Raw genomic sequence first — 11,567 nt, 5'->3', positions numbered from 1 at the left:
GGGGCCCAGGCCAGTGCCATTTGGGTTGCTTCAGTGGGGACAATTCCTAGCAGAGGGACTGCAGCATTGCAGTCTGCCCTGCTGGATCCTGAGGAGCATCTCCCATGGTTTTTGGGAAAAGACACAGTCCATCTGTACACGAATGGCTTCTCTTACACCAATACAAACTGGGATGCTATGGACCTGAGATGCAACTTCCTCTAATATCTGCCTGCGTTCCTCAACAAGGGGCAATGGCTTCAGCCCAAGGACCTGGATGGCACCAGCCTGGGCTGTGCAATGGGCTCTGGTTCCCATATCCAGCCCTGACTCAGGGACACAAAGCCCATTCTCCGGTCCCCAGAGCTGGGCACACCACACCCACTTGAAAGTACACACTAAGGCTGGCTTGGTTAGCAAGGTCTTTATTCAAATGTTGGCTTAGACAGGAAATGTTTGGGGCTCTGCACATCTCAGGGACCCAGCAGAAGTGATGGCCAGCACACAGCCCCATCCCCAAGGCCAGCCCACGCTGCCTGCCATTGCAACAGCTGGGAATACAGCATTTTGGGGCCAGCAAGGACCATGAGCTTTGGGGTGTCCTGAGAACGAGCTGATTTCTCTTCCATCCCCTGCACTGCCCCATCCCTGTGCTGTCAGTAGAACACCTTTTCCAGGTAGGTGTTCAGGAACATCCCTGTAGGGTCCAGCTTATCCCGGATGGAGCAGAATTTGGAGAAGGCCGGATACATCTTCTCAAAATCCTTGCGGGTACAGCTGTGGGCCTGCAGGAAAGGAAATGGTGGGGGGCTGACCATGACTAGGGAATACACTGATGGGATGCCCATGCTCAGCCCCCCTGCAAAGGAGCAATCTGATGTGGGAGCCCTTCTCTGGCCCTCTCCCAGCCACAAAGCCCCCACCAAGAAGAGCCGTGATGAAGAAGGGGAAAGGACCCCTAGAAGAACGTAGCTACAAGTACCTTTGCCCAGTGTGGTCTCCCACCATACTTCTTCATGATGCCTTCGTAGGTCAGCCAGTAGTTGAGCCGGGGCACATTCTTCCCATAGGGCCTGGGGGGGCCAAACAAGGAGGCATTAATTGGGGCTGTAGGGGAATTTTTGCACACTCACTGAGAAACCCACACTAGGGGGAGCATGGCAAGCCCAGGGGGGCATAATGGACTCTTTGACCAGAACCAGGTGGTGGAAACCCTCTAGGAACCATCATGGCAATGGCCAAGGCTGGACCAGACAAGGCTGTGGGCAGCCTGAGCTGGTGGGAGTTGCTCCTAAAAAAAGGGCTGGGAATTAATGGGCTTTAGGGTTCCTTCCAACCCAAACCATTCTATGGTTTTGTGTTTCTATGCCACTCATGCTTTCCCAGCACCAAGTGGGGTAAGTAAGAAAAGGTGCAGAAGCTCTACAGGGGCAGCTGTAGAGCCAGAGGTGGTTGAGATGTGCACTGCTGCTGGTGTTCCTATGAGTATAGATCCTAAACAGAGGGGAGAAGGCTGCTCACCTGTACATGATGATGTTCATGTAGCAGCTGTCCCGCTGGAAGCAGGGGCTCAGCCAGATCTCATCTGCTCGAGCAAAGCGCACCTCCACGGGGTAGTGGGCCACCATCTTGGGGTTGTTCTCCAGGGCAGCCTTCAGCTCCAACAGCGCTTCCTTTGTCTTCTCACTGCCCAAGAGCAGCTCAGTTAATGTCAGCATGGACCCACACAGCTCCCTTTGGGTTTAAATGCCCCATAGCTCCATTCCTATACCAATTCACCATGTTTCTGTGACATATTCCAGCATATCACTTTGGGATCACCAAGACCCAAGACGATAGAGTGCTTACATTGGAGGGGACCTTAAGGATCCTTAAGGATCACGAAGCTACAATCCCCTGCTGTGTGACGAGTGCCCCCCACTAGATCAGCATGCCCAGGGCCCCATCCAACCTGGCCTTGAGCACCTCCAGAGATGGGGCACCCAATCAACCAAAGACTATCTTGTGACATGGTGTCAGTACCCCAGCATATGGGTGCAGAAGGGTCACCACGCTATGCTTGCAGGTGGCAATAGTGCGTGTTAGCCTGGTCCCTTTCCCCATGGCTTTGCTCCTGCTCCAAGCAAGCTTGGCTGGGCAGAGCACAGGGGACAGAGTGTATCTTTGGGATGGGCCAGGGTTCTGCAGGGCCATTTACATGGGGATGGCCCAGTCTTGCACATGCTGCTTGAAGCGGCACTCGTAGTTGAAGATCTTGTAGCTGACGTTGATGTTCTCCACCCGGGAGCTGAAGAGGAGCCAGAAGAAGAAGCGGTTGATCCAGCGCACCAAGCTGGGCACGAAGGTGCTGCAGGGAAAGAGCAGGAGGTGAGAACTCAATGGGGCAGTGCTCAGGGCTCATGGAGCCCAAGCCTCAACCCAGGGATGCTGGGTGAGGAGATGCCCTCTGAAGGGGCTGCATAAATTCTATTCGCCCCAGGGTCTCACGTCCTCAAAAAGTTCCTTTTTTATTTATTTATTTTTCCCTTTGCAAACCTTCAGGCTGCTCCAGCTCTGTGCACACGAGGGCAGTGCAGCCCCAGCCATCAGCCCCAAAGCACTGCTTCTGCATGGAAGGCAGTGGGCAGTCACCTCTTCCCAAGGGTATGAGGGTTTCTGGGTCACATCCTCCCCCCTGCCACCACATCCCCAAGTGCAGAGGCTGCCCAAACCCTCCCCATGCTCCTACCTGATCCAGAGGAGAAACTCCAGCAAGTAGTACCCAACAGCATAATCCCAAAACCAGTTAGCAGAGGAAGAGGGGGGCTGCAAAGCCAAGCAGAGGAAGATGATGGTCATTAGGGATTGGCGGGGATTGCAGCTTTTTCCATCTCACTTTGGAGTGAGAGTTTGGAGCAGTATACCCCAGGACCTCCCGCATCTCTCTCCCACGATGAAGTAGGGTCACATTCAGACCTGGGAAGGGACCAGGCTTTGGGATGCAGTTTTGGTGATGGCCCTTCTGCCTTCCTCTTGGGGGGCCCCAGTGGTACTTGCCTTGTTGGTGGGGTCCTGGTAGATGACAGTGACGTTCTCACTGTGCGGGAACCACAAGAATCGAAAGTATTGGGATCTCTTCAGGTGGTCATCAAGGTGATTGAGGACCTGCAACAACAAGAGGAAATAGGGCTGGGAGGAGATTGTAACCATAAGAAGAAGAAACCTCTCACAGTGCCAAGGTCCAGGGTTGCAGGGCAGAGCTTATGGGGATGACTGAACCCCATAAGGGTAGCACAGCACATCCATCCTCCCAGGTCTCCACAGCTCAGCACAATGCTGGATGCAGCCAGGATGCACAATACAGTCCCATCCCAGAGATGCACCCTGCTCCAAATGCAGAATCGACAAATTATTCATCAAGACACAAAAAAGAGCTTTAGGAAAGGCAGAGCTTTAAAGAGGATGAGCTGCCTGCCAGCAGCTGAGGACAGCCAGGCACAGAGACAGCAGGGATAATGCAGGTGGGGATGGGGGTGGCTGCAGCCCCAGGACAGCCTGTTCCTAGGGACACAGGGTCTTGTCCAAGTGCTCCTCTGAGGAAATCCCACTGCAAAAATGAGAGGATACATCAGTCCTTGTTCCTGCTCCATGCCTGCGTGTGCAAGAACTTGTGCTCACCCTGAGCACAGTGCTCTGCCACCCTTGCAAACAGCATCCCCAGCTCCTCCCAGCAGAGATCCCCCTATGGCTTTGCAGGAAGGCTTAAAGAAAACCCACAGGGTTTGCTTGACGCAAGAGAAGCATTCAGGGTGAGGTGACCCATGGTCACAACCCTAGGGAGGTCATGGCTGTTCGCTTCCAGATGGGCCATTTGGGTTATTTGTACTAATTAGCCATTAATCACCAGGCTGGGCTGCTTCAGCATCGAGCATTTTGCTGTGACCTCACCATGAGGTTAAGGCCATGGCATGGTCACGTGGTACTGTAACCTCAGTGGTGGACAGCACAGCAAACAGCCATTCTTGCTGTTAGTGGGAATTAATGACCTCACGCTGCTGTCATTAACTACACATTCACAGGGCACACTGAGCCGTGAAACCTCATGGAGAAATTCCCATTTTCTGGCTGGAAAACCCCTTGTTTGCAACTCCATGTCTCCCCAAGGAAGCAGTCAATGATTGTGCAAACAGAAACAGGGCGAAAGCCATGACCCCATGCATTCACTGGTCTGTATTAGGAACAAGTGCACCAAGGAGCTAAAACAAGTTGGGGAAAGAAGTGTGCAGAGGCAGCAGCTCTCAAGGTGATCTTGCAGCACTCTCTCCTCTTCCTGAGAGCGCAAGCAAATCGCCAGCGTGGCCGACCTCTTCAATGTGCGCCTTTGATCCCTCTGATAGAGCCAGATCAGCCCGAAGGAAATCAGCTGGAGGCTTTGTAGGATAATTGCAGAGCAGGCGGGAGCAGTGGGAGTCCTTGGGGACGTTGCCTTGGTCAGAGGCAGAGGACGCACGGCTGAAATCTTCTTGCACGCAATGAAGATGGCCCAGGAGCACACTGAGCCCCAGAGGAGTTGGGCTCAGCTTCATTGCACTGCCCAGAACAAATCACTTCGCTGCATAAAGGCTGGGTTAAAACAGGCCTTAGGGGATAAGGAGCGTGAAGTCACTGGTACACGTCCTCCAGGTCCATCAGAGCCAAGAAGCATGGAGAGCTTGTGTTTTGGGAGAGGATGTTGGTGCTAAATGTTGCCCTGTGCCAGTGTGTCCAATGGGAAGAACTGCATCTGCGTACTAAAGGCAACCTCAGCGTTGGTGGGCAGGAGGGATCAGGATGAGGTGCACAATGAGGTTTGGGTACCTGCACTCAAAGGGCCTGGGGCACATAGTATGAGTTGGGATGGAAGGGATCTCAAGGATCATAGAGTCAGAGGACAGTTGGATTAGAAGAGTATTTAACGATCATAGAGACACTGAATGGACTGAGCTAGAAGGAACCTTAAAGATCATAGAATCTCAGTTGGAAGAGTCCTTAAAACACCCCCAATCCCTGCAGTGGGCTGGGGGCCCCATCAGCTCAGGCTGCCCAGGCCTTGGGCACTTCCAGGCATGGGGGCACCCACAGCTTTCTGGGCAACCGTGTCAGGGTCTCATTGCCCTCTGAGGACAGAATTTCCCTATAACATCTAACCTAAACCTCCCCTTTTTAGTTTAAAGCAGTCCCTTCTTCTTCCATCACTATCCTTCCATCTCACAAGGGTTTTGGGTTTGGGTTCAGCAGTGGTGGGCTCAGAGCCCAACTTCTTCAGCCCTCCAACTTCAAAAATTCCAGTGCCACAAACTGGGAGAGCCATCAGTGGAACAAGCATCTTATTCTAGCCCACCCTCACCCTTTTCAGCCTCCCATTGGGTTGGGTTGAGTTGGCTGAGCTCAGCCCCATCACTACCCCAGCACATACTATGGGGCTCAGGTGACCTCAGCTGTGCTGTGAACCCTCTCTATCTGTGCTTTGTTCCCAGTCACCATCAGCAGCCAGCGCAGCTGAGCATATTCCAGTGATAAAGACAATCACGAGGCCAGAAAAGAAGGCAAGCAGATCTTACATAACCACAAATCCAAGCCCGGCTCCTCTGACACATATATTATTTGCAACGTCTTAGATAACTCGGGCTTAAATATTTCAAGCAGCCTGCTCCCTTGCCATTATTCTCTTCCGCCTCGCTGGGCCACTCGACATGAAAGCTGGAGATCTGGAAGCAAGCGAGCAGCAGCGACAACTGAGGATTGATAATGGCATTAATATTCATAGGGTGCATCCCTGCTTTGCCCTCCTAGCCCCGAGGGACAGGGAATGACACTCCAGCCCTATGGGGCTGCAGGCATGTCCCAAACACAACTGCTCAGCACGGCGCTCCTTGCTAAAAGGCAGATTAGGAGGTGTAAAGTGACTGGCACCTTCAAGGGCAGATCTGCTGTTAGGGAAGGTTCAGTGCACTGCTAAGCCTGAGCAGTGCTGCTCTGCCTGCATCACACCCGGCACCACAGCCAACAGATTTGGGAGATCCCTGAGGATGAGACCCCCATCCCATGGGGGTAGATGAGGATGCTCAGCACCAGGGACAGAAACCTGGCAGAGGGCACTAGAAAGACACCTCATGAGCAGGGGGTTGACCAGATGACAACCAAAGGTCCCTTCCAACCCCAATCACTTTGGGGTCCTTTTGGCAAAGGTAATGCCAGTTGAGGTGAAGGTCTGAGTGGTCCTGTAGAGTGGATGAGGATCAAGCCATAAGGAGCCAGCAGATCCTACCACACTTCAATGCGTTTAAAGCAGGCAACTCTGCCACAGGACACCAGGGAAGCTGCAGGGTGAATTATTCAACGCAAACTCATCCCCTCTGCAACTGGAAACACCTGCAAGGAGCTGAGTGCTGGCCAAGAGGGAACATCTCCAGGGGTGTCCATAGTGCTACAGCTCTGATTGATGGAGATGCCACATGTGCTGCAGTGGTGTGCATGGACCTTTCTGCCCTCATTCCAGCTCAGCCCAACCACCCATAGCACAACTCAGAGACCTCCAGGCTGCTTTATATCAGGGCTTGCAAAGATGATCCCACAACCACGTTCAGTTCACATTGCTGGTGGTGCTCGAGCCACCCCAACGGGGCACTAAATAATTCAGTCCTTAAATTAAGGACAGCATTTCTCAGAGCTTTACCATCACTGCGGCTCTGATCAATCCTGCAACAAATTCTGCTGCTGTGTCCAAGAAGTTTTCATTTTTCATGAGCTCAGCTTAACAAAGCTCTGCACTGGTGTTAGCCAAGGCTGGAACTGGACCCATGAGACTTAGATGGGACGAGAGAAGAAGATGCTGCTGAGGTTTGTACACCAGCAGGGATGTCAGACCTCCTAGAAGGACACAGATAATCAGTGACTGGAGCAGATCGAAGCTCCCAAGTTCCCCAGAACTTGCACATAAGAAGGGACCAAGTTGGGACCAAGCTGCTCTCAGACTATTTTAGGTGGCCCATCTGTCACTGGGAAAAGCAAAGTTCTGGTTCACAGGAGGCAACACAATGGAGGCAGCCCATCCCTGGAGCACCTCATGGTACCTGCAGGCATTGCTGCTTCCCAGGGATGCAGGGCAGTGCAGGCACAAACTTCTCCCCCTCTTCTTGCTTATACTGGCCAGCACACTGGCTTGCCAGGCTGGGATTTCCAGCCAGGACAATTTTCTCCAGCTGGAATATTAAATCTGCATCAGGCATTGCTCATAAGATATGGGAGTGATTGAAATCCACAAGATGTGGGAGTGATTTAAACCTACCAGGTGTGGAAATGACTTAAAACCCAACAGGGTCATGCATAAGGGATGGGGGCTGTGAGCCAGGAAACCTGGGTCCCCCCTCTGCCACCTCCATGCTGAGTCAGGCAGGGGACAGCTAATGCTGAGAGGCAGAGACACAGCCCTGGGACTGCACAGATGCTTGTCCAGGATGGTAAAACCAAATATTTGGATCTCAAACTGGGTAAATGCAATATATATATATATATAAATATATTAAATATCCTCAACAGCCCAAACCAGTTTCAAAAGAAGAGCCTGGGAATGGCTGAAAGGTGAAATGTCATTACAGTGATGAAGATGAGGTTTTCTTTATACCACTGGACTGTCCTGGGACAGATTCAGTGCTGAAAGCAGAACCCCAGAGCCCAGGGTGCTTGTGGTTAGAGGTAACAGCCTCTGGCCACCTAGATCAGGGTGCCCAGCACCATGGACAAGGGGCTTGGCCAAGAAGGCTCTCCAAGATGGAGACTATACACCACTCTGGTCCCAGGCCCAGAAGATGCTATTCCCACTCATAGGGAAGTTAAAATGGCATTTCTCTCCTTGGCCGATCTCTCCTTGGCCAACCTGATCAGTTCCCAGCTTAAAGGACACCACAAAGCACAACATAAAGACACACAACAGGTACAACCTACACAACAGTAACAGCCTGCATGATGGGTACAACCTAAGCACACTCACGGCATTTCCTACCACTTCCCACAACCTTCCTCCAACCAGTTCTGCCAGGAACTCTGCTTAGCCCCAAGGAGGCTTTGGGAACACAACCAACACCATACCTCAGTCAGGGTGGATGGAAAGGTCACCTCGTGCAGGTGGAACTGGGGCACGCACTGGAAGGTGACGGTGAGCACAACACCCAGGCAGCCAAGATGCAGGCGGGCAGCTTGGAAGATATCTGCATTGATGGACTCAGAGCACTCCAGGATGTCCCCTGAGGCTGTCAGAAGTGACAGCCCTACAACCTGCCGGGAGCAAAAACAGGCATCAGTGAGTACCCAACCTGGTGTCCCAGACCCACATCTCCTTCTCCTGCCACCTTCGGTGTGCTGACATAAAAGGACCCTTCTGTCCCATAAGGGCACTGGGAAAAGACATTGATTAAAGAAGTAAGCGTCCCCCAAATGATTTCACATCTCCACAGCCATTGGTGGGATCCCCATGAAGGCTTTGAGATAGGAGTGGAGCATTTTCATAACCATCCAGTTAACAACAGACCTGGGCCCTGCAAAGGTTCATTGTGGGAGGGCTTCAATAAGAGAAGAACGACGTGCTTTCTCCTATTTCATAGGATCCCAGAGATTGGAAAAGAGCACTAAGACAACCAAGTCCAACCATCAACGCATCCCCACCAGTTTCATCGGATTACAAGACAATAAAGCATAGGGACAGAGGAGTCCAGGGCTGGATCATGTTTTAGGCTTCATTGTGCCCAGGGGGTGAGTTGGACTGACCCATGGTGGATTTGGGGTCAGAGTCCTTCATGGGACATGCTAACCCCCCTACCAGGAGATGGGATAATGGGACACATCCCCTATAGCTCTCAAAACCCAACACATTGACACCTTGACTCACCTGGGTGGGGAGGATGCCATGTTTGATCCCAGTGTTGTGTGTCCCCGTCCCAATCACACCAGCTGCTGCCACCTCAGAAACGGCTCCTAAGCTGTGGGCAGATGAAGTTGGGTGAGGACCTGAGTATGTGGGACACGGCATGGGGTACAGCCTACTGAGCTGTACGATGACCCTCTGTGTTAGCACCCTGCAGACACCCAGGGATGGCCCAACACATGTGTCCTACTCACTTGGCCAGTGCCAGCCCATGCTTGTTCAGCTCCACGTTCAGATCCGAAAGGAAGATCCCACCTTCCACCGTCACCTGCTGCTTCTCCTTGTCTACCTGCAAAGGATGGGACAGCTTGCAAGAACTGCTCCCTAACTACCAGCAATTATACAACTCTCAAGAGTTTTCTGCTATAGTCAGGATTTCTTCACCCTCTATTGCACACACACACGCAAATATGCAGACATGCATGTATGAGCCATACCGGCGCCATACTATCCACCCCCACAACAAGGCAAGTGCCACCATATCCCAGAGCCACCACACCTCACCTTTAGGACCTTGTTCATCTTCCCCATCTGGATCATGAAGTCATCAGTGCAGGCGATGTCAGAGGGCGAGTGGCCGCCCCCCACCACCTTCACCCTCTTGTTCCTCTGCCGGGCCATATCCAGGATCTGTGGGGGCAACACACTGCCCCTGAGCACCCAACACACCATGGATGCTGATGGAGGCACATTGCAACCTCAAGCTTTACCCACCTTTACACAGTTAATCCACCATCCAGGCTCAAAGCCACCCCTGGAACCAAGTCTCCTCCCAGCACAGCCCTTGGGATCACCCCTAAATTGGCAGTGCCCATATTTGTGGCTCAGAAGGTTGGGCCACAACTTGGAGCCAAGGGAAGGACCCATTGCTGTCATGGCTGGGAGCCATCTGAACACAATGGAGTGGCACAGCCCTCACTGGCCATTCCTCCCTAGTTCTTAAGAGGCTCTAAGAGCTCCTCCTTACCTCCCGGATCTCCTCCACTGAGGTGGGTTGGAAGTACAGCTCTGGGGTAGAGCCATATGTCTTGGCCCAGTTCTGGAACCTGACTCCTCCTTGGCCATGGACCTGGGTCAAAACCAAGACGTAAAGCAGAGAAGAACAGTACAAGAAGTAATGGCCTCAAGTTGTGCCATGGGAGGTTCAGGTTGGGGTAGTAGGAAATATTTATCCACTAAAATAGTGGCTGGGAATTGACACAGCTGCCCAGGGGGGCGATGGGGTCACCATTCCTGGAGGTGTGGTATTCCCATAGGTGGGCTATGCAAAAAGCAGACCCCATAAGAGGACACCCTAAACCTGATCAGACCGGCAGAGGTACCCCAGCCCCTCTATCCCCATCACCCCAATGCTCCCATCCCAGCTCCCCCAGGGCAGGGCAGGGACACTGCCTGATGGCCCATTATCCCAACTGGGAAGGAGACACTGCCTGGGGACAGGGCTATCAGGAGCAATGCTGATCCCACAGCTCACAGCCCTGAGGGTGAGGGGGAGGTGAGATGAGTTTAAAGGCACAGTCAGGGTAAGAAGGAGACTTTAAGATATATATGGGGGGGAAAAAAGGAACAAAATTGTGGAAAGGAGGTGTTTGGTGGTCAGAAAATCCTGTTAAGCAGCCACAGCCCGATCCTATCCCATAAAGAGAATCTGCTGCCTCCTTCCTTATGATAAACCTTTCTGGTTTCTCACCCCACCGTTTAATTTGTTATCCGACCCTTATTGAAAGTCACAATAAATATAACCCCACCAGTCCCGGTTCCCTCTCCACCCATTATACTGCCCCACAACGGGGTGCCCCCTCCCCCTTACCATGTTGCTGGATGGAAAACGTGGGGTGTGATGCAGCACAAAGCAGATCAGTGCAGGACGACGTGGGGCGATGATGTGGAGTGATGTGGGGCTGGCTGGCTCAGCAAGCAGCCCCTCCCCAGGCCCAAGGGGGGGTGGGATGTAATGAGTAACAGCCCTGCCAACTCTGCAGGAGGAGCAGAGGGGCTGTGCCCTTTGCCCCAGGTTAGGGGAGGGGATGCTGCAAACCCTGGGGTTGTGGGGAGGAGATCTCCTGTCAGAAGGGTCCCTGAAGGGGACATCAAATGGGAACAGCCCTACCAGGTTTGGGGGTTGCATGCACACAAAGGGGTTCAGGTTGGGTGTGCACAAGGGCACTGGGATGCACTAGGGATGCTCCGTGGTTTCGCATGCTCACTTGGCACCCACAATGCGCCCTGCTGTCCCATGGGGAGCAGGACACAGTGCAGTCACTAATTGATGTTAACTGTACAGCATAAGCCTGAAGGGCCTTTCCTTCTCCACCACCTCCCTCAGAGCTCTCCACCTCTCCTCCCACCCACCTCCAAAGCTCCTTGGCTCACTGACCACCCTGAACCCCCCCAGCTGAGGTTTCCCTCACTGCACCACAGCGAATTAATGAGTAATTAGGCAGCTATGGGGCTGATTGGGGTCAGCCACCTCCTCACCCGCCCTGCTCACAGCTTCGGGTGCACAAAGGTCAGCAGAGCTCCAAACATAGCCCAGAAATTACTAATTAACAGCAGAGGTGCAGCAGCCCTCTCCTTCTCCCCCCCATTTGCCAGCTGGGTGTCTGCAGGCTCTTGGCTGCACCCATTGCTGAAGCACAGCTATTTGGTG

The 11,567-nt window shown here is 52.9% G+C and overlaps 1 protein-coding gene across 1 annotated transcript; it reads right to left on the bottom strand.

The window, feature by feature from the left end:
* Positions 1–390: 390 nt before the first annotated feature.
* Positions 391–10,809, bottom strand: LOC107312420 (L-gulonolactone oxidase-like). The gene is made up of 12 exons (XM_015859843.3): positions 10,728–10,809; positions 9,885–9,986; positions 9,422–9,547; positions 9,112–9,206; positions 8,882–8,972; positions 8,086–8,271; positions 3,016–3,123; positions 2,708–2,784; positions 2,177–2,326; positions 1,501–1,665; positions 962–1,052; positions 391–764 (listed from the first exon to the last, which is right to left on the bottom strand). Exons 1-12 carry the CDS (start codon positions 10,728–10,730, stop codon positions 636–638), a joined length of 1,323 nt encoding a protein of 440 aa, XP_015715329.1. The 5' UTR covers positions 10,731–10,809; the 3' UTR covers positions 391–635.
* Between the last annotated feature and the right edge of the window lie 758 nt (positions 10,810–11,567).

Source organism: Coturnix japonica, chromosome 3 (assembly GCF_054131305.1).
Source record: "Coturnix japonica strain WE chromosome 3, WE-NBRP24, whole genome shotgun sequence".
Taxonomy (NCBI): domain Eukaryota; kingdom Metazoa; phylum Chordata; class Aves; order Galliformes; family Phasianidae; genus Coturnix; species Coturnix japonica.
This window is presented reverse-complemented; position numbering and strand designations above follow the sequence as displayed.

Excerpts from the sequence above, each read along its gene's own strand:
- LOC107312420 (XM_015859843.3), bottom strand. Across the intron at positions 8,272-8,881 it reads ATGGCATCCTCCCCACCCAG|GTTGTAGGGCTGTCACTTCT; the intron begins GTGAGTCAAGGT and ends TGCTCCCGGCAG. Across the intron at positions 2,785-3,015 it reads ACCAGGACCCCACCAACAAG|CCCCCCTCTTCCTCTGCTAA; the intron begins GCAAGTACCACT and ends TTGGCTTTGCAG.